Source organism: Somniosus microcephalus, chromosome 17, assembly GCF_052327205.1.
Source record: "Somniosus microcephalus isolate GS21.2 chromosome 17, FLI_Smic_1.0, whole genome shotgun sequence".
In the NCBI taxonomy this organism is placed as follows: domain Eukaryota; kingdom Metazoa; phylum Chordata; class Chondrichthyes; order Squaliformes; family Somniosidae; genus Somniosus; species Somniosus microcephalus.
This window is the reverse complement of record NC_141003.1, coordinates 77,553,348-77,576,597: the sequence shown is the minus strand read 5'-3', so window position 1 is coordinate 77,576,597 and position 23,250 is coordinate 77,553,348. Positions and strand designations below refer to the sequence as shown.

Genomic DNA, 23,250 nt, shown 5'->3' with positions numbered 1-23,250 from the left:
GGCTTACCCCTTATCCTTAGACTGTGACCCCTGGTTCTGGACTCTCCGACCATCGGGAACATCCTTCCTGCATCTAGTCTGTCTAGTCCTGTCAGAATTTTATAAGTTTCAATGAGATCCCCTCTCATTCTTCTAAACTCCAGTAATCCGACTGTGGTCTTGTACAGATACACCGGTACATTGTGACTTTTATATTCTGTGGGGGAAAAATTGGGTTGACTTGTGCCTCTCGTTAGCGCCCCCTAGCGAAATTCAGCGGGAGGTTAGCAGCGGCGGTAGCCGGTAGCGGCCCGTGGTGCTGCACCGTTGGCGATGACGTCATCGCTGTGCGCAGCGCCCCGCTCGCGCCCCGGCAGCAAACTTCCCTTGCACCTCCTCACCTATCGCCGGACGATATGTCCGACAGGGTCAGGGGGCGTTCTTGCAGTAGTGGCAGTATTTAAAGGGGCAGGTGGCAGGCGGCCATTTTTATTTTGGCCAGCTGTCAGCACCTGCCCCCCCCTTCCCCTTTTTTTCTCGGGGTGCCGGCCACGCTCGCTCAGCCCGGTGCTCCTCTTGAGTGCCGGGCTGTTTTCACGGCACCCCGCTCCCCGGTGGTCCGGCAGGGCCCCGGTGCGTACAGCGCTAGGCCCCTCCCCTTTAGTCAGGGGGGGAGGCCTGCAATGACGTGGCGCTGTTGCATGTAGCGCCGCGATCTTCAGTTGTAGCGCCCCAAGAAGGAGGTGGAGCCTGTTGTATCCGTGTGTTAATGAAGACACGGAATGCAGGAGTTGGTTTACAGGTGTTTACTGGACAAAGTCTGGAGGTGAACTAACTGATACAACACAATATACAGGCTTATATAGCCCGAGTGGCCATTACCGGCATTACAGTACACAGGGGGCTCTTAAAGGCACATACACTACAATTCCTCCCCTTTTAGCCAACCAGTACATAATATTTTAAGTAATCATTAATTACATGTTACAAGAACAATAATCTACACATTGCTGCAGTTAATCAATTATAAGTCAGTCTCTCTGGAGGCTTCCTGACTCGGTCCGGATAACGCCTCGGTGGTGTAGTAGTTTCTGGTGGTGTAGTAGGTTCTTTTGGCAAGGCTGATTCGGCTTGAATGCCGGTGTCGGGTTCATCTGGTTCCAGTATCACCGGATCGGAGGTAGATACTATGGGTATCTCTACTTCATCATTAGGCGTATAGAGTTGTGGTGTAGGTTGTCCCTTTTCGGATGACTCTATGATCTGTTCAGCATGGCGCCTTATTATGCTTTCTCCAATGTCCACGGTATACATCAGCGGTCCTAGTCGTGTGCAAATAGTTCCAGGCTGCCATTTCTCGGTACGGTAGTCCCGGGCCAAAACTTGTTGACCTATCTGGAGGGTTCTAGTTGGCCTTTCATTCATGCCTTGAAATTGCCGGTTCTCCACGTCCCTTCTGATGTTTGGCTTGATCAAATCCAGCCAGCATCTTAGGCTTCTATTGAAGAACATCATGGCGGGAGTTTGGTTTGTAACCATATGTGTTGCATTCCTGTATGCAAACAAGAAGTTATCTACCTTATGCTGAAGTTTTATGTCTTCATTACCCATGGCCCTTATGGCCTTCTTGAAGGTCTGGACAAACCTTTCAGCCAATCCATTGGTGGCGGGATGGTATGGGGCGGACGTGTAGTGCTTAACCCCATTGTTTTTTAAGAACTTCCTGAATTCTTCGGACACAAATTGCGGTCCATTATCAGAACAGATCTGTTCAGGCAGCCCATTCCTGGCAAATATGGTCCTTAATACTGTGATGGTTTTTTCCGTGGTGGTGGAGGACATTTTTATTACCTCCGGCCACTTGGAGTGTGCATCAACCGCGATTAAGAATATTGAGTCCATAAATGGACCAGCAAAGTCGATGTGTATCCTTTGCCATGGAGATGAGGGCCACTCCCATGGATATAGAGGGGCTTGTGGTGGGGCGTTTTGGACCTTCTGGCATCCTAGACAGCCCTTGGTCATTTCTTCGATGTCTCCATCGATACCTGGCCACCACACAAACGCTCTGGCTAGGTTCTTCATTTTCACTCCACCCAGATGCCCCTCGTGAAGCTCCTTTAGCACTTTATCCTGGAGTTTGGGTGGAATCACCACTCTGGATCCACACATCAAGGTTCCTCGGCACACTGACAGCTGTTCCCTTTGCGAGAATGCTGGCAACAGTGGTTCGCCATGTGCTGGCCATCCCTTCACCGTTAAATCGTAGACTCGTGAGAGAGTCGGGTCATTTCTCGTTTCCTTTTCAATGGCAGAATTTGTTACTGGTAGACATTCTACTATGGTAGAGTGGAACATTTCCACTGGGTCCACTGTAGGTGCCTCTTCTTTATCAATCCCAGGAACGACCTTAATTGTGAGACATTTTCAGGTGCTGGTGCTTTTATGACCGCTTCAATTTTCTCAGGGGACTTATGCAACCCTTCTTCATTAATTATGTGGCCACAATATGATATTTGTTTCTGGAAAAATTCGCACTTGGGGCGGTTTGCTCGTAGGCCCCGTTCTCTCAGCCTAGTGAGCACCTTCTCCAAATTGGCACGGTGTTCGTTGTCGTTTTCTCCTGTTACAAGGATGTCGTCTAGGTAGCATTGAGTCCCAGGAATCCCTTGCAGGACTTGTTCCATAGCTCTTTGCCAGATAGCTGGAGCTGATGCTATTCTGAAAACCAGTCGATTGTACTGGTACAGGCCTTTGTGAGTGTTTATTGTGAGATACTTTTTAGAGGCCTCCTCAACCTCCATCTGTAGATATGCCTGTGCCAAGTCAATTTTTGTGAAACGTTTCCCTCCGGATAGTGAGGCGAAAATATCTTCTATCCTCGGAAGAGGATACTGTACCGTGTGAAGGACTGGGTTTATAGTCACCTTGAAGTCCCCACAGATGCGAATTTTTCTCTGTTCATCAGATTTATCATTATTTAACGTTTTCTTCATGACCGAGACGATGGGTGTTGCCCACTCGCTCCAATCTATCTTGGATAACACGCCTGTCTTTTCCAAATTCTCCAGCTCTGCCTCGACTGTTGGACGAATTGCGTATGGCACCGGCCTTGCCTTAAAAAACTTGGGAATTGCCGCATCTTCCACCTTTATTGAGGCGGTGACGCCTTTCAAGGTTCCTAGTTCCTGTTGGAACACTTCTTTGGCGTTGGCCAAGATGTCTTTTAATCGTTCAGGTATGATGTCATCGTCATTTTTTTCTCTTACTGGTCACCGTCAGTGCCTGAATGGAGTGCCAGTCCAAACGTATCTTCCTGATCCATTCACGTCCCAACAGCGGTGGACCACCATCTTGCAGAACGTATAAATACAACTTCTGTATTTCCTTGCCGTTGTATACAACAGGCACCTTTATTTTCCCTTTGGGGTATACTTTCTGCCCCGTATATGTTTTTAAGATAATGGATGTGTCTTTCAAAGGTATATGCGGAAATAGCCGCTCGTAATCCTGTCTACTTATGACGATCAGAGCAGATCCTGTATCTAGCTCCATTTTAACTGGGGACCCCGCTATCGTGAGGGTAACCCAAATGGTCTGGTAATCTTCTTTGGCAATTACATTATGTAATTTGAGAGAGCTTAGTCTCTTGTTTCCGGAGTCGCTATCGCTCTTCTGGTCTTCGGAGCTACTGTCCGTCATCATTTGTACCTTTCTGTACTTTTCCTTATTGATTTTTTTTCTGTCAGTGGATTTTTTGTTTCCAGATCGGCATACACGTGTAATGTGTCCCATCTTTCCGCATTGCCTGCATGCTTTGTCCTTGAACCAGCAGTCCCTCTTGTCATGGGTGGATCTGCCACAGCGATAACATCTCTTGAAACCCCGTGTCATTTCATGGGTGCCGAAGTCCTGTGGCTTTTGCTGTATCTCTGCAGCTCCTCTTGCTGCTGCTTCGTATGATACAGCTACACTGAAAGCTTTGTCCAGTGTTAAATCTTTCTCAGAAAGTAGCCTTTTTTGTGTTCCTTCACTTACGAATTTGTCTCGTAGAGAATCTGCCAGTCCTGCCCCGAATTGGCAGTGTAGGGTATCAACAATCTCCTTAAAATTCTTGTCCATCGGTTTGGCTGGAGTGATTAAGTTTCGTAACAGCCTGTATGTCCTTGCGCCCATTAGATTCAGAAGTACCGATGCCTTTTTATCATCCTTTATTTCATTCGCTGTGCAATATACTTCCACTCTTTCCACATATGTGGCCCAATCCTCTACATCACTATCGAAAGTAGTAATGTTGCCAGTCTTAGGCATCCTGAAAAAAAAAATGGCGCCTCCCGCGCTTTCCCGCCGCTGTTGCTGCTGACAACGCTGTTCTCCGCGGTTTTTATTTATACAAATATTTTTAATAGTCGGAGTCTTGTTCCCGCCGGACTCTCTGGGACTTTCCCCGCCCTCTGCGTGGTCCGAACGCCGACCTGCTTTGCAGAGCTGGCCGTCTCCCGAGTGCTCCACACTTCATATTTGTTTGCCTGCGCCTTCACTGCTTGGCCCCGCTGTAGAGCCAGCCGATCGAGCCCCAGCCCGCCGCCCAGGAAGGATTATTGCAGTTACCTGCCACCAGCCTGGCTAGCTGGTGAAACCACAGTTTTTCTCTCTTTTTTTCTTCTTCCTTCGTCTGAGGAATCGATCTCCTTGAGGTGCTGCCAAATTGCAGGTAAGTCCATTTCCAATTCGTCGCCACTGTTGTATCCGTGTGTTAATGAAGACACGGAATGCAGGAGTTGGTTTACAGGTGTTTACTGGACAAAGTCTGGAGGTGAACTAACTGATACAACACAATATACAGGCTTATATAGCCCGAGTGGCCATTACCGGCATTATAGTACACAGGGGGCTCTTAAAGGCACATACACTACAGAGCCCTCCAGTAGCATCCCGCCTCCTGCTTGGTGCGTTACTACTGAATTTCCGATGGAGGGACGCTAATTTTTTCGGGGTGCTAATCGACGGCGCTTAGCCACCATATTCCCCCCTATACCTCTTGCTATAAAACCCAGTTTACCATTAGTTTGTTTATGACCTTATCCACTTGAGGTGCTGCTTTTAATGTCTTGTGAACCTGAACAGCCAAATGCATGGGCCCACCAGACATATTTCCCATCATTAATGCCTTAGTAACTGTGGGCACGAGGGACACAGAGTGTTCAATTATACTGCGCAATGTGGGAGAATCAAAAGCAATGGAGAAAAATAAAGCCTTCTTTCTTCAGCCGATACGGCACTTGCCTCGGTGATGTCACCCCCCCTCCCTTCACCGGCGCCCGAGGTGGGCAGTCCAGTGACACCAGAAATCCTCCCGGCAATCTGCCGCAGACATTTAAGTGAGTTTGAGTTCACAAGACCCATTGGGCGTCAAGGTGCAGGAACGTGGGTGGATACAAAATCCGCAGCGCCACTGACCTGGTGGGATTCCCAACAAGGTGGAAAATCGAGGCCAGTGTTTCACCATCAAAACCCCCAGTGTTTCACCATCAAAACCCCTTTCGAAATGCGCTTAACACTAACAAAAACAAACTTGCTTTTACATGTATAGCGCCTTTAACATACGTCCCGAGGCACCTCACAGGAGGATAATCATACAAAAATTGACTCCCAGCCAAAGAAGCAGCCATTAGGACAGGTGACCAAATGCTTGGTCAAAGAGGTAGATTTTAAGCAGCGCCTTAAGGAGGAGAGAGAAGTAGAGAGGCGGAGCTATTTAAGGAGGGAATTCCGGAACTTATGGCCTGGCTGGCTGAAGGCACGGCCGCCAATGGTGCGGCGAAAGAGGTCGGGGACGCACCTCAGGCCAGAACTGGAGGAGCGCAGAGATCTCGGAGGGTTGTAGGGCTGGAGGAGGTTACAGAGATAGGGAGGAGCGAGGCCAGGGAGGGATTTGAACACAAGCATAAGAATTTTAAAATTGAGGTGTTGGTGAACCAGGAGCCAATGTGGGTCGTGAGGCGTCCCTTACTTTCGTACTGTCCTTTTCACTTACATTTTTGAGTATGTCAGTTTAAACCGCAGCCACAGATTATATCATCAGAGGGAGAGGGAAATACAGACTTGGTAGCAGCACTGGGCTTGGCAGTATGAAGGAGCATTCTTACAATTGACCAGGTTATTGCTTCTGTTTGGAGGCTGCAACCTCCGTGCTGCGATCACCCCCCCTTTTACATTCAGCATTGGAAGCCGGTCTCTGTAGGTGTATCAGACACCGCCCCCCCACCCCCGTACAATACAAAGGCCCAGTGCGCAGATGCACATGTACCAGCTCCGCACATTTACTCCCCTCAAACAAGCGACCGTAATCCAGCATTGAAAGAAAGGCTTGCATTTCTATAGCGCCTTTCACAAACTCAGGACGTCTCAAAGCGCTTTACAGCCAATGAAGTACTTTTTGAAGTGTAGTCACTGTTGTAATGTAGGAAACGCGGCAGCCAATTTGCACAGAGCAAGCTCCCACAAACAGCAGTGTGATAATGACCAGATCATCTGTTATAGTGATGTTGATTGAGGGATAAATACCAGCCAGGACACCGGGGATAACTCATATAATAGCAAAATACTGTGGATGGTGGAAATCTGAAATAACAACAGAAAATGCTGGAAATACTCAGCAGGCCAGGCAGCATCCGTGGAGAGAGAAACAGAGTTAACGTTTCAGGTCTGGGACCCTTCATCAGAACTGGAAAAAGCTGGAGATGTAACAGATATTAAGCAGGTGCAGAGACAGGGGGCCTGCTCGTCTTCAAAATAGTGCCACGGGATCTTTTACATCCACCTGAGAGGGCAGACGGGGCCTCGGTTTAACATCTCATCCGAAAGACGACATCTCTGACAGTGCAGCACTCCCTCAGCCTAGTTTTTTGTGCTCAAGTCTCTGGAGTGAGACTTGAACCCACAACCTTCTGACTCAGAGGCGAGAGGGTGCTACCAACAGCTGAGTCATCAGCCGGGTGAATTCTCGCCGGATGAGCAGCAGAAACTCCCCCGTTCGGCCTGGTTTCCAGCACACTTTTGGCAAAGTTACAGAGGTGGAGTAGGAGCAATTCCGAGGGATTTCCCAACCATAGACTAACAATTGCAATGTCCTTGACCATCAGGTCTTTTAATTGATGGAATACCGCCAGCAGAGCGAGCCAGCAGCACTCCTGCCATTCGCTGTACTCCTAGATATTTATATGGCAGGAATGACGTATGAGGAGAGATTGGGTCGATTAGGCTTATATTCGCTAGAGTTTAGAAGAATGAGAGGGGATCTCATTGAAACTTATAAAATTCTAACAGGACTAGACAGACTAGATGCAGGAAGGATGTTCCTGATGGCAGGGGAGTCCAGAACCAGGGGTCACAGTCTAAGGATAAGGGGTAAGCCATTTAGGACAGAGATGAGGAGGAATTTCTTCACCCAGAGAGTGGTGAACCTGTGGAATTCTCTACCACAGAAGGCAGTTGAGGCCAATTCATTAAATATATTCAAGAAGGAGTTGGATATATTTCTTGAGGCTAAAGGGATCAAGGGATATGGGGAGAAGGCAGGGTCAGGGTACTGAGTTTGGATGATCAGCCATGATCTCATTAAATGGCGGAGCGGGCTCGAGGGGCCGAATGGCCTACTCCTGCTCCTATGTTTCTATGTTTCTATATCGTGTAGAATTGCACCTGAATCATCCTTATGTTTACGACTGTATCACAGCTGCTCAGATTCTCTTTCCAGCTGACCTCCCCAATGACATTGACACTCACCCTATGTTCCTGTGACCACTCGTTTAAGCGGAGCAGCGTTCGAATAAATTGACAGTGAACGGATGGAAAGAAAAGGGAGTCTGCGTTAAATCTTAGCAATATTGCTGCACCAAAGAGGTTTGGCGCTCCGTGTCCATGCAAACTGTCTGAAAGAGTTATCCACTCAGGGCCGCAAATTCTGATGTGACTGCTCCTGGCGTGTGCAGGGAGAGCACTTCCCAAAATTGCGTACTGTCAGCCCGTGACTTTCTATGGATGGACAGGAAATCACAGGCTAGGAGAGCACATCCAAGAGAGAGAAAAAAGAACGAACTTGCATTTATCACAGCGCCTTTCACGACCTCAGGACGTCCCAAAGCGCTTTACAGCCAATGAAGTACTTTTTGGAGCGCAGTCACTGTTGTAATGTGGGAAACGCGGCAGCCAATTTGCACACAGCAAGCTCCCACGAACAGCAATGTAATATTTCGAAGAAGAACAGGGGTCTTCTCCCCGGTGTCCTGGCCAATATTTATCTCCTAACCAGCATACTCAAAAACAGATTATCTGGTCATTTATTTAATTGCTGTTTGTGGGAGCTTGCTGTGCACGAATTAACTGCCGCGTTTCCTACATTACAACAGTGACTGTACTCCAAACAGTACTTCATTGGCTGGAAAGCGCTTTGGGACGGTCCTGAGGTGGTGAAAGGTGCTATAGAAATCCAAGTCGGTTCCTTGTAATATATTCAAATGTATATGTTGTAAGAAAGTTGGCAGCACGGTGGCATAGTGGTTAGCACTGTTGCCTCACAGCGCCAGGGACCCGGGTTCAAATCCGGCCTCGGGTGACTGTCTGTGTGGAGTTTGCACATTCTCCCCGTGTTTGCGTGGGTTTCCTCCGGGTGCTCCGGTTTCCTCCCACAGTCCAAAGATGTGCGGGTTAGGTTGATTGGCCATGACAAAAATTGGCCCTTAGTGTTAGGGGGGGATTAAATACATGGGGTTACGGGGATAGGGCTTGTGTGGGATGGCTGTCGGTGTAGGGACCGGGTGCTAGGGTTTGGATGATCAGCCATGATCTCGTTGAATGGCGGAGCAGGCTCGAAGGGCCGAATGGCCTACTCCTGCTCCTATCTTCTATGTTTAAAGGGCAGGAGGAAATCAAACAGAAGTCCTAATATGGCCTTTTTTTCTATGTCTGGAAGTAATGAGAGCCAAGGCTGGGTGGACTGATTATTATATTACTATGTTTTTTTTTCCGTTGCGGTTTTAAAATACAAGTCTACCAGTAAATGAGTTGGGATAAACTTTAATTGTGCATCACTGGCTCTGAAATTCTGTGAAATCCTCTGGCAGGACGCTGGTCTCTGTGGCATATCTTTAAAAGTCATGACGGGACCACTTACTTTCAATTCACTTGTAGTTATTCATTTTGATCGTGGATAAGAAAAAAAAATCTTCTGCTAATTGGAGTTGGTCCTGAATAATTTTTAAATTACTACACACGCACACAGTGCCTCAGCCACTTGGCAAGGCCACCTTGCGTCTTAAAACCATCAAGTGAACTGCAAACCAGCTGCCACCAATTATGGGCTCGACAGCCGAGCCAGTTTGAACGCTGCAATGCCTCTTCCCCCTTCCTCCCCCCAACCCCCATACACACTCAAACACCCCGCCCAAAGCTTTGTTTTTTGTCTTTGAAAAAGCCATTTTTGACTTTGTAGCTAATGGAGTCAAAGTCATTGGAATCCAAGCCATTCTCTGGCTTGAAAGCTGTTGTGTTCCTGTGGGTGGAATGTTTGTGGGAGTTCCATGATTTCCTGGCATGACTTCAGCAGAAACCTCGAAAACACGAGGTAAGAAAGAAGGAAAGATCTTGCATTTATATAGCGCCTTTCAGGACCTCTCAAAGCCACTGACGTACTTTTGAAATGTTGCAATGCAGGGAAACGCAGCAGCCAATTTGCGCACAGCAAGGTCCCACAAGCAGCAACGTGATGATGGCCAGATAATCTGTTTTAGTGATGTTGAATGAGGGATAAATATTGGCCCCGGGACACCAGGGAGAACTCCCCCTGCTCTTCTTCAAATAGTGCCACGGGGTATTTTACAACCAGCTGAGAGAGCAGACGGGGCCTCAGTTTAATGTCTCATCCAAAAGACGGCACCTCCGACAGTGCAGCACTCCCTCAGCACTGCACTGCAGTTTCAGCCTAGATTTTTGTGCTCTTGTCTCTGGAGTGGGTCTTGAACCCACAACCTTCTGACTCAGAGGCGAGAGCGCCACCATTGAGCCACAGCTGACACTTTAGTGGCCATTTACCCTGGGTATCCACCAATCCTCCACCAAAATAACAGCGGATAATTGGAAGAACTCTTAATTGCCGCCTTATCTTGCTTCTCTTTCAGTGCTCTTTCAATGGGCTGTGCAGTGGGCACCATGTGTAAAGATGATCATGGTTGAACCAAGGACTTTGGGGATTGGAGATCAGGAAAGTCCAAGTATGGGGACTTGGTCTGAACAGCTCTCAGCTAGGACTTTAGAAACACAGGAACAGGAGTGGGCCATTCAGCCCTTCAAGCCCGTTCTGCCATTTAATTAGATCATGGCTGATCTGTATCTCAACTCCATTTACTTACCTCAGATTGTCTATTGACTCCACTGTGTCAGCCAATGAGTGGGAGGTGGGACGGGACTTACGGCCGGCAAGACTTACAGCCAAACAGTGCATTTTACACCAAACAAAACAAACAGCAAAGCAAACAAAGTCTATTTTCAGAGTCTATTTAAAAAGAGACTCTATGAACTGTAGCAAACAGAACTCGTGCGTAAAATCAATCCCCGTCGCTTCAGCAGTGTGGTCTCCAGGCATGTTTGATGGGAAAATTACCCAATCATCTCCATTCTGGCCAGGAATACTGGTGTCACTATATGCAGCCCATTATCCCTTGATGCCCTCACCCAATAAAAGTCTATCGACCTCAGTCTTGAGAATTTCAATTTTCCCAGCGTCCACAGGCTTTTGGGGGAGAGAGTTTCAGATTCCCACTACCCTTTGTGTGAAGAAGTGCTTCCTCATTTTGTTCCTGAATGGCCTGACTCTAATTGTAAGATTGTGCCATCTTGATTGAGGCTTCTATAATTGGGCTTCTTCTTCTTAGGCAGTCCCTCGGAACTGAGGATGACTTGCTTCCACATTAAAAATAAGTTCTCGGGTGACGGATGATTCCAATGCGGGACCGACAGTCTCTGTCACAGGTGGGGCAGACGGTGGTTGAAGGGGCGAGTGGGTGGGGTTCTTGGGTTGACTTGCGCTGCCTGCGTTTGGCTTCTGCTTGCTCCCGGTGAAGAGACTCGAGGTGTTCGGCGCCTTCCCGGATGCTTCTCCTCCACTTTGTGCGGTCTTGGGCCAGGGATTCCCAGGTGTCGATGGGGATGTTACACTTTTTCAAGGAGGCTTTGAGGGTGTCCTTGAAGCATTTCCTCTGCCCACCTGGGGCTCTCTCGCCGTGTCAGAGCTCCGAGTAGAGCGCTTGTTTTGGGAGTCTCGTATCGGGCATGTGGACAATGTGACCCGTCCATCGGTGCTGATCGAGCGTGGTCAAAGCTTCGATGCTGGGGATGTTGGCCTGAGCAAGAACACTGACGTTGGTGCGCCTATCCTGCCAATGGATTTGCAGGATCTTGCAGAGGCAGCATTGGTGGTACCTCTATAGTGCTTTGAGGTGTCTGCAGTACATGGTCCAAGTCTCTGAGGCATACAGCAGGGCAGGTATCACTACTGCTCTGTAGACTATTGGGCTAGGGAGATAAAGAGGCACCAATGTTCTGGCTCCTAATTAATATTCAGTGACCTCTGCTGACCTGTGTGGCTGGCATCAGGCTTGGATTCTTGCATGAAGACTACCCCCTTGAACAAATTGCTGAAGAGTGACCAGCGCCCTTGGATCTATACTCTAGTATGAGTCACTACCTTCAAGAGAGAAAGAGATGGAGAGGTGCGGGGGAAGGAAGGAAGAACATTGGCAGGGGGTGGGGGGATTGAAAACTTATAAAATTCTAACAGGACTAGACAGACTAGATGCAGGAAGGATGTTCCCGATGGTGGGGGGAGTCCAGAACCAGGGGTCACAGGCTAAGGATAAGGGGTAAGCCATTTAGGACAGAGATGAGGAGGAATTTCTTCACCCAGAGAGTGGTGAACCTGTGGAATTCTCTATCACAGAAGGCAGTAGAGGCCAATTCATTAAATATATTCAAGAAGGAGTTGGATATATTTCTTAAGTCTAAAGGGATCAAGGGATATGAGGAGAAAGCAGGGCGGAGCAGGCTCAAGGGGCCGAATGGCCTACTCCTGCTCCTATCTTCTATGTTTCTATGTTTCTAAATAAGCGTTCTTACATAAACCTGGTATTAAATGTTGGTTGGAATTGCATTATGATTGATCTGGAGCAAGTGCATAAAGAAAGAAAGACTTGCATTTATATAGTGCCTTTCACAACCACCGGACGTCTCAAAGCGCTTTACAGCCAATGAAGTATTTTTGAAGTGGAGTCACTGTTGTAATGTGGGAAATGCAGCAGCCAATTTGTGCACAGCAAACTTCCACAAACAGCAATGTGATAATAACCAGATAATCTGTTTTTGTTATGTTGGTTGAGGGATAAATATTGGCCAGCACACCAGGGATAACTGCCCTGCTCTTCTGCAAAATAGTGCCATGGGATCTTTTATGTCCACCTGAGAGGGCAGATGGGACCTCGGTCTAACGTCTGATCTGAAAGACGGCACCTCCGACAGTGCAGCAGTCCCTCAGCTGGAGTGTCAGCCTAGCTTTATGTGTTCAAGTCCCTGGAGTGGAACTTGATCCACACAACCTTCTGACTCAGAGGCGAGTGTGCCACCCACTGAGCCACAGCTGACACACTTGAGATTGCTTGTTTATACTGCATCCACGGCCGAGTTTGTTCATGGTGATCTGCAGGGGCCGTTGGTGGGGGTCAAGCAGGTGCAGCGCATGCTGTCCATTTACATACGATACATATTGTGAAACAAGGCGGACTGAACACAATGTAAATCTGCTACGGGGAAGGAAACAACATTGCGCATTCGGGCGAATGTTGAAATCAGCGGAAGGGCCCCAGAGTAAAATCACAAGGCTCTGCGTAGGTTGAAAGGAGTCCTTTTTAAAAAAAAGAGTTTTGCCAAATAATTGCAGAAAATTGGAAGACGGCCCTTGTCCTGGTCCAACACTTCAATTTATATCAGCCTTTGTCGTAAAGCAGTCCCTTCAATGAATCAAACTACAGCGCGGTGGTTTCAGCTGAGGGCTGTACATGCAAACCACACAACCCTTTGCTGGTTTTGGAACGCAGTTTGGTTCCAATCATCTGTTCACTGGGACGGGGTCCAAATTTTCCTCTGAGGCTCTCGGGGGAATTTGGTAACTAAATAAATGTACCATCCTTAGCCCATATCACACTAATCGGAGGGGGGTGGTGGGGGGCGGCGGTAGATGCTGAACAAGTGGTATTGTGCCGGGATGATGGTGTTGGCCCTGCACCGAATCTCGAGCCTGTGCCGTTAATTGAAGTCCCATTGACAGAACCGTTTGGGGCTGAGGTTTCTGCACGGATTTAGAAGATTTGGAACTGCGTGACCTGATTCGACATTGGCAATCTTTTGCCCTTCTACCACAGTGGGTTGGCATTATTTGGATGCAGCAGATGGCGCGGGTGTGCATGCCAAGTTGTCAGCACTATCTGACGGGAGATATAAATCATTCCCACCTTAGATTGGGTCATTATGCAGGCAGGGTCTGAAATGTTGGAAGCTTGGAGTGAATTCTTGGACCACTGACTGGAAAAGTGTGTGTTTTCAGTCAGCTCCCCTTTTTAAAGGCACAGTCCATCATGCCGCTCCAACATAAAAAATCAAATTTGTCGACCTGGACCCCTTCAAATGACCAGCTGCCACAGCGAATTAATGCGCGGTGTCGTGAAGCGAAACGGCTGTGAAATGCAGCTTGCTAGACTCCTACAAGTCTAAAAAGGCCTCGGTGAGGCCATGCTTGGAGCAGCGGCTCCTGTAAGAGTTATTCGCCATTTAGCGAGCAGCGGCTGTCTTTTTTTTTTGAAACTGGACAAAATTGTTTGTATTTTTTCACACTCTCAAATAACTTGTTATTTGGAATTTAACAAGAGGAAGAAAATCAAAGGAATAAAGCAGGCATTTAGTGCAGACAAAGCGCTAGTCATGTCGGGTAAAGAAAAGCCACTGCAGGCCACAAAAGAATCAGCTGCAAGGAAGAAAGCAAATAAAGGCTGAAGATGGAAGGATAAACAGACCCAGTGTTGCTCAAAAATTGGCACACCGCTTTTGGTTTGCATCTGACCAAAACTGGAAGGTAACTTGGGCCAGGGGAGCTGGTGAGTGGGATTTCCCAGCCCTGGGAGGAAGGGTCAAAGGAGGGTGCACATTATAATGGCAACAGAAAGGGTGCACAGTAGCACAGTGGCTATGTTACTGGACTAGTAATCCAGAGGCCTGGAATAATGATCCGCAGCCGTGAAGTTCATAATCCCACCACGGCAACTGGGGAATTTAAATTCAGTTAATGGAATAAATCTGTAACAAAAAGCTAGTATCAGTAACGGTGACCATGAAACTACCGGATTGTCGGTAAAAACCCATCTGGTTCACGAATTTCCCTTAGGGAAGGAAATCTGCCACCCTTACCCGGTCTGGCCTATATGCGACTCCAGACCCACAGCAATGTGGTTGACTCTTAACTGCCCTCTGAAATGGCCCAGCAAGCCACTCAGTTGTATACCACCACCTTCTCGAGGGCAATTAGGGATGGGCAATAAATGCTGGCCTTGCCGGCAACACCCACATCCCGTGAATTAATCATTTAAAAAATCAGTGACGACAATGACAAGACACTGCTTTCCACACCTTGTAATGGAAGAGGATCTTTGTGGGGAGTTTGATTTCCTCTGAGGGCCTTGCCATGGAGGCAGTGCAGCGAAGATTCACCAGACTGATACCTGGGATGGCAGGAATGACGTATGAAGAGAGATTGGGTCGATTGGGCTTGTATTCGCTGGAGGAGTTCAGAAAAATGAGAGGGGATCTCATTGAAACTTATAAAATTCTAACAGGACTAGACAGACTAGATGCAGGAAGGATGTTCCCGATGGTGGGGGAGTCCAGAACCAGGGGTCACAGTCTAAGGATAAGGGGTAAGCCATTTAGGACTGAGATGAGGAGGAATTTCTTCACCCAGAGAGTGGTGAACCTGTGGAATTCTCTGCCACAGAAGGCAGTGGAGGCCAATTAATTAAATATATTCAAGAAGGAGTTGGATATATTTCTTAAGGCTAAAGGGATCAAGGGATATGAGGAGAAGGCAGGGACAGGGTACTGAATTTGGATGATCAGCCATGATCGCATTGAATGGCGGAGCAGGCTCGAGGTGCCGAATGGCCTACTCCTGCTCCTATCTTCTATGTTTCTATGATGAGTTTAATAAGGCTATGCAGTAAACACTTTGGCGACTCAGATCGGCACTCGCTGGTTTAATTTAATACGTTTAGGCCTGGCTTTCACTTTCTCCTGGCATGAACAGGAAGTGTAACTTCTACATCGCAAGTACCGGTGGTTTGATGACATCAGCAGCACTAGTCTGCAGCTGTGAGCCGGGAGACAGAGGGCTGCAAAAACAGACTTCTCTTCAGCTTCAGAAAGCTGCGAACTTTCCCCCCCTCCCCCCACCCACCCACCCCGTCCCCAAGGCCTAGCGCAAACTCGAACGTATTCCTAACCCATTTGTGGCCAGGGAATTAGATCTGGTTGCTAGTTTCGGACGAAGAGCAGGCCGGCAGCCTAAAGTCACACGCGAGTTATAGGTAAGTGCCTCTTACGCTCTATCTGCCGCTGTGTCAGCGAGGGAGCTGCTAAACGGCTGCTTGTCTCTAGTAAGTGCAGGTGCCATTTGTTAGTGGTTTTAAAGATCAACGTGGTTTTTATTCTGGACTCCTTGTCGTTTTGGAGTTGATCACCCACTTCTCTTTCTCTTGAAATGTATTTCCCGTGTTCTTAGTTACGTTTAGCTTCTGATCCACCTGCCCCGTGTAGGGCTGGGAGGCCAGACAGGCAGTAGGCCAATTTCTAGGCCTCGCCATCCTGTCTGTACCACAACTCGGGCTTGTGCAGGATTGATATGAGTTGACTTCCCTTTAGTTTAGTGGCGCCAGATGCAACTATTTATTGACCATTATATCCTAATTTTAAATTAGAAAATGTTTTTTTTCTGTGAGGGCCCAGCGGGTAAAGCACCACGTGGTGTGCTGGTGGGCTCTGCAGGCCCGGAGGTTTCCTGGGGTTGGATTCCTGGCCTGTGCTGAGTTAGCTTATCTCAGTTGCCGTGGTGCTACATAGAAACATAGGGGGAAAAATTCAGTATTGCCCCGTTTGGGGCGCCATTATCGGCCGTGCGCAAAGTTTAGCGCCTGCCGCTAATTATTGCCTCCGATGGCAAACTTGGCTTTTATCGCCCCTGGAGGTGATTGGAGCGCTAAATCAGGCGCTTCACACCTGTCTTAAGGCGCAAAGGCCGAGGAGCGAGGCGCTACCTCAGAGCGCTGGCGAAGCAAGGAAGGGCAAATCAAAATGAACCTGCGAAGTGCTGCTCAGTACTCAAAACTCCTTCACACAGCGTTGAATCTCTCCAGAAGTCTCTCTCTCTCTCTCAGAATGCATGGTGCAAAAATGTCACCAACAAAAAAAGGCAGGAAGCGGTCGCCTTTAAATAGCGCTCCCCCAGTCCCTTCCTGACAGCAAAACGCTCCCCTCAACCTGTCGTTGCTAGCGGCAGGCGGTAAGGCAGGGTCGCCACTCAATATCTGGCCCGGGGCACTAACGGGGCGTTGCCCACTTGACTGACATCGCAATCTGCAGGTGCAGGAGATCGTGGCAGTAGTGTTTAGCGCCGCCGCAAAAGGTCTAATTAATTTTGCGAGCGGCGCAAACATCGCCGCGCCCGGGCGCTAGTTGCTTTGCGCCCCATTAGCGCCCTCTTAAGGCGCTAACGGGAGGCGCAAACAACTGAATTTTTCCCCCATAGAAACATAGAAGATAGGAGCAGGAGTAGGCCATTCGGCCCCTCGAGCCTGCTCCGCCATTCAATGCGATCATGGCTGATCATCCAAATTCAGTACCCTGTCCCTGCTTTCTCCCCATATCCCTTGATCCCTTTAGCCTTAAGAAATATATCTAACTCCTTCTTGAATATATTTAATGAATTGGCCTCAACTGCCTTCTGTGGTAGAGAATTCCACAGGTTCACCACTCTCTGGGTGAAGAAATTCCTCCTCATCTTTGTTGACCTTGGGTTCCCACGACTTAAAATAAAGCGGGGGGATTGGTCGACCAGGGCTTTCAACTCTGGATCACTGTCCAGTGAGACCCCCCCACCTGCGGGGAGATGAGCATGTGTGGATGTCCCCCGTGAGGGGAGAAATCAGCCTGCCGACGAATTGCACCAGCTTCTTTCGACTCGGGCGAGGTTCTGCTGGCTCCGTGGGCGGTAAAAGAGTCCTGACGTTTGAGGAGAGGAGGTGAGCAATAAAAAAAAAAACGTTTGATGAGTCAACCTCTTGGGGGGTGAGGTAGAGTAGTGTGCGTGAAAATGAAACAGTGTGACAATATCTAGCGTCGTCGTGCAGCCCCCCCAAAAAAAATAGAAAATTCAGTTGAGAAAATTCTGTAAGAGTCCCGTGAAATATTCGGGTGTTGGTTAAACAAATCGTGCAGCCTCGTAGGAGGGCAACCTCCCGCCCCTCCCGTCAGCTTTTGCCTTATTCCCTCGGGAGTAAGTCAAGCCACCTGATGAATCAAACCATGTTCAGAGGCAAACGAGTTCAGTCTGAGTGCTTGTTGTTCGAAGAGGCTGCAGTCGGACAGGTGTTGGAGCAGTAATTCCCCCACCCCGCTTACCAGAAGTCCCAGGACCCTCTTGTCATGTAGATCTCCATGTTTCAATTCACTGCGTTTTCTTCTCTTTTTGACTATTCGGTGACTGGGCTGCACGGAACGAGGCACGGTGCTGGGGGTGGGGCGGCGGGCAATTGACTTTGTCTTTCCCACTCTAATTGCATCTTCTGCACTGGGAGGGCTGGGGGAAGGGGTGGAGAAACCTGCAGCCCACACCACTCAGTTCTCCTGACTAGAGGAGGACACGGAATGGCAAAAATCCCTCCAAATAGGCAAATCTCATCATGATGGCAGAAAGTGTTACATAGAATTACATAGAATTTACAGCACAGATACAGGCCATTCGGCCCAACTGGTCTGTGCCGGTGTTTATGCTCCGCACGAGCCTCTATTTCATCTCACCCTATCAGCATATCCTTCTATTCCTTTCTCCCTCATGTACTTATCTAGCTGCCCCCTTTAATGCATCTATGTTAGGGGACTAGCGCTCAGATTCATGGAGTGTGAAAGTCACAGACATGAACCCACACTCCGCTCAGTTCCTGATGTGAGCTGGACAGGTGCCAGGCGGAGACTGCCTCATCTCCCTTCAGGAAGAGGGAAAAACCACAGGGTGTCCTGTCCTGCCTGCCTTCCTGAGGGAGCCATTGGCAGAGGCCTGGAAATCAGGCTGTTGGCCTGCCCGGTTACCAGCAAGTTCAGCAATATCTAAGGTAAAATAGAAATGACACAGGGATACCAGGAAAACCAAACAAGAAAATAGATGTTTCAACCGATCCAGGAGGAGGGGGGAATGACCATTAGAAAATACAAATAGAAGGCCTTGGTTCGATTCTAGGCCTGTGCTAAGTTAGCTGTTTTCAGCCAGGGTGGCAGCAGGGACTCTGCAGTCAGTTTTGGTGCCCCTTGGTTAGGGAGGGCGAAGACATCAGCTAACATCCACAGTCTGGATCACTATCCTGTGACCCTTCCTTGAAAGGGAAAACATTTGCGTGGCTGTGGGGAAAGAGCAGGGGGAATGGGACTAATTGGAGAGCTCATTCAAAGAGCCGGCACAGGCACGATGGACTGAATGGCCTCCTTCTCTGGCTCTATGATTATAAGCAGAGAATATGTGTACGGTTTTGTGAATATATTCACCATCACAGTTTTAATTGCACATAGGTAGATCATTAAAGAAGTAAGGCAGTAATGGCGCACTGCAGCATCCATACATGTCAGCATCAATTCAGGCCATCTCTTAATTGAAATTTCCAGTGATTTCTTTCTGTTTATTTAACCGACCCCTTGCTCCTGACTTTAAACGACGGTGAAGGGGAAAGTATTTAAATTTGTGGTGTGGTGCAGCTGTTAACTATAACAGTATCCTGTGCGGCTTAGAGTGTAGTCTGTGACCTACTTACATACTGCTTTGCCCCTGATACCATGATTAAAAACTGCTTTGAAACCAGTTTTCCCTCCAGGGATTTTGATCTGTAAGAATTTTACAAACTGCACAGGAGGCTTTGGTAAATGTTGAGGGACACACACGCACACACACTCATTTACATACACGCTCGGACACGTACACACAAACGCATGTGCGTGCGCACACACACACGCAAATGGGCAGACACATGCACATACATACACCCATAAACAGACATAGACATATGCACAGAGGCAAATGGACACACATATACACACACAGACACATATGCATACACACACACAGACAGAGGCAAATGAACAGGCACACAAACACACACACACACAGACTGCCACATTACAAATATCTCAATGGGGAACGTAAGTGTTAATGGAATCAACCGCTTAATGTGGAAATAATTACAATTATAAACTGTATTAGAAAAACAGATTAGATTTCCAGTGGTTTTTCCATATTCCACATTAACATAGTATGGAATTTACATAAATTTAATAAGGTTTTCTCTTAAAATAATTTCCGTGCCTTTTCCACTCATCTCACATTGAACTTCTCAGTCTCAGCTTTGATAGCCTTCAATAACGTTTTAATTATTGGCTCCAAAGAATGTTCTGTTAAAGTTGTTTAAGGCTGCTTAATAAAACAGAAATGGAGAAACAGAGTTTGTATTTCAGTTTCTAGGAGACCTTTCAGATTAATTGGTCACTTGGCTCATTTCTGTTTGTGGGAACTTGCTGTGCACAAAATGGCTGCCACATTTCCCTGTCATGTTATGTGAAGCGCATTGAGACAGTTCCGCGAGACATGATAAGTATATGTAAATCTATCTGCCTTTTTTGCCTATCAGAGGTGGTCGTCTTCTACCTAACATGGTGTAGGTTTGTGAATATTACTCTATTGAGCAGTCCGATGTCTTTACGCTGTGCCTCTTACACAGCTATGATTTGCAACATCTAACGTGAGTAAGATTGTTGGGTGCAGACTCGGACGACAAAAGCCTTGAACTCCCAGAAAACACTCTCGGGAGTTTCCTTGCACTGGCTGGGGCTGCGTCTGCTGCGATATGTCCACACAGCCTCTTCTCTTGACAGCTTCAATGGAGCTGTGCCTGTAGTACTGCAGAGGGAGCTCAGTGCATTAGTGAGATTCTGTGAATATCCAGCCCCACTTATTACAAAATACAATTATGAACGGTGCTCTAGAACATTCCATCATTTGCAGTATTCTTCAGCGCTGCGTACAATGTTATGGCACAGACACAGACCTTTTGGCCCATCAAGTCTGCGCCAGCATTTTTCCCATGTCTAATTTGACTCTCCAGCTCGTTTGTCGTACCCCTTTAATATTCCTCTTGTTCAAGCAACGATATCATTCCCTCTTAAAAGTATTCATGGACTCTGCTTCAGCTGTGGGTTCCAAATTCCAAATTCTACCCACCCTCTGTGGAAAGGAATTTTTCCGAACCTCCCCTATAATTCTTTTTTGCGATTACCTTGCATTTGAGGCCCCCCCTGGTCACCATCTTCCTGACCGGTGGATATAATCTGTCACCATTTTTTGCTGGTGATGACCCATTATGTAATCTCGAAGAGCGCATTCGGGCCACCCCTTAGCCTTCTCATCTCGAGTGGAGAAAAAAAAGCCCCATCTCCTCATCTCTCCGCACAACCACAACCCTCAGCTCTTGTAACATCTGACTGAATTTTGTTAGATTAACAACGAATCTTGTTGGAATAAGACGCACAAAAAAAAAACCTACACGGAACCGGAGAGGTGAAATTCGTTTTGGGGCAGTGGTACGAAATGAGTGTTAGGAAATCGGCCGCCCGTTTTCACATCAGGCCCGATTTCTATCTCTGTTGACTCCAGTGGAAACGAAAATCTGACGGGGCGTAAAATTGGCTGCCAATTCGCTAGCGCCCGTTTTCCGCCACAGCCCAAAGTGAAGGTAAGCATGCAGGTGCAGCAGGCGGTTAAGGCGGCAAATGGTGTGTTGGCCTTCATAGCGAGAGGGTTCGAGTACAGGAACAAGGATGTCTTGCTGCAGTTGTACAGGGCCTTGGTGAGACCACATCTTGAGTATTGTGTGCAGTTTTGGTCGCCTTATCTGAGGAAGGATGTTCTTGCCATGGAGGGAGTGCAGCGAAGATTCACCAGGCTGATACCTGGGATGGCAGGAATGACGTATGAGGAGAGATTGGGTCAATTGGGCTTATACGCGCTGGCGTTTAGAAGAATGAGAGGGGATCTCATTGAAACTTATAAAATTCTAACAGGACTAGACAGACTAGATGTAGGAAGGCTGTTCCCGATGGCGGGGGAGTCCAGAACCAGGGGTCATAGTCTAAGGATAAGGGGTAAGACATTTAGGACTGAAATGAGGAGGAATTTCTTCACCCAGAGAGTGGTGAACCTGTGGAATTCTCTACCACACAAGGCAGTTGAGGCCAATTCATTAAATATATTCAAGAAGGAGTTGGATATATTTCTTGAGGCTAAAGGGATCAAGGGATATGGAGAGAAAGCAGGGACAGGGTACTGAGTTTGGATGATCAGCCATGATCTCATTAAATGACGGAGCAGGCCCGAGGGGCCGAATGGCCTACTCCTGCTCCTGTATTCGATGTTTCGATGAATATCTCCCCCTAGGCGTTGGTACGCTGCGCAATAAGAGCCGGCAAGTTTGCCGAAGCTCGGGTTTGACACAGCCCAATGTAAAATTGCTGGAAGTCACTAAGACTGAGTGGGGGGCGGGGGGGGGGGCGGAAGATCCCGGGGGCAAGAAAATAAAAAACCCTGGTTCTTCTCGGCAACTGGTCTTAAACTCCGTGTGCCCCCGGCGGTCCTAACCGTCGGCGTTCGGCCAGCTGTGCCAGACCTGCGCTTCGGGAACCCGCCGGCACTGGCAAGATGACAATAACAGCAACTTGGATTTATATAGCGCCCTTTTTTAATGTCGTAAAACGTCCCAAAAGCACTTTTGAAAGCGTTTTAACTGGTCGTTTTGTCCTGAGGCCTGGCTGTGTGCAAAAAAAAAAGCGGTTGCCGCATTTTCCGACATCAAAGCAGCTGATCGCGGGTGGAGCGCTGTGGGACATTTTTGAGAGATGTGATAAGGCGCTACATAAATGCAAGGGTCCTTGTAGAATCGTAGAATAGTAGTGCAGAAGGAGGCCATTCGGCCCATCGTGCCTGCGCCGGCTCTTTCGAAGAGCGATCCTGTTAGTCCCACTTGCCCCCCCTTTCCCCATATCCCTGCAATTTTTTTTCTCCTTCAAGTATTTATAGAATTCTCGAATAGAAATGTCTTGTTGCATTTCCACTATCTGGCTGAGCAATGCCAGCTCGGTGCTCTGAGTGTTAATAAGTGTTCTGCACCTGCACTGGCTGCCTCGGAAAACATGCCAAATGTATTCATCCAGTTAAAGGTTTATTTTTTCCCTTCTTCCCCCCACCCCACAGCAGCCGCTCAGTCGGTTTCTGCAATTTTTTTTAGCTCTTAAGCTTTTGATCAAGAGTTGCACCTCCCACTTTCAGCACCTGGTGCTGTGTAGACAGTTGCCTGTGTGGCAGCTCCCTTTCTGTTCCCCCCTCTTCTGCTGCTGCTGTTGTGGAGATTGGAGCAAAGGAAAAAGAGAGAGCGATGTGACAACTGCCGCGCCGGCTGCCCTGGGGAGGCCTCCCACACCTGCCCCTGTCTGTTTGTGGGCAACAGTTGTCGAATCAGACAGGCGGAGAGCGATTTTTTTTATTTGGCCACGGCGAGCAGAGGGAAGAGAACATGACTTCCTTCCAACTGGACTTTCTGCCTGAGATCATGGTTGACAGTTGCGGGCTGGTGTCGGACAGAATGTGAGTGAAACACTTTGGGCTGGTGTGGAGAGAGAGAGAGACTTGCATCGCCTTGTGAAGATGTGGTCACTGCAACTGTGCGGCGCCTTTGCGAGAGAGACTGTGAAATGATGAAACCGGATCGGAAACTGACCAGGGAGGGGGATGGGGTGGGTCAGGGTTTAGGTTTAAAGCTGCGACCCTGGATTATTTATTTAACTGAGCTGTTTTTTTTTGCTACATTGTGT

General features: G+C 48.1%; 1 protein-coding gene across 21 annotated transcripts in view; it reads left to right on the top strand.

Moving 5' to 3' along the window:
* The window catches only part of celf2 (cugbp, Elav-like family member 2), an 897,865-nt gene that overhangs the window by 546,287 nt on the left and 328,328 nt on the right, over positions 1-23,250 (top strand). The window contains exon 1 of one of the 21 annotated variants that reach the window (XM_086010718.1): positions 15,528-15,659. The exons of 19 other annotated variants lie outside the window; for them this stretch is intronic. Coding sequence is in view for 1 of the 2 variants with exons in the window: in XM_086010709.1 (XP_085866835.1) it covers positions 22,953-23,023 (71 nt within the window). In the remaining variant the exon portion in view is untranslated. Of the gene's footprint in view, positions 1-15,527; positions 15,660-22,693; positions 23,024-23,250 lie in introns of those variants that run through there. One more of the 21 variants, XM_086010709.1, reaches the window with a different exon arrangement.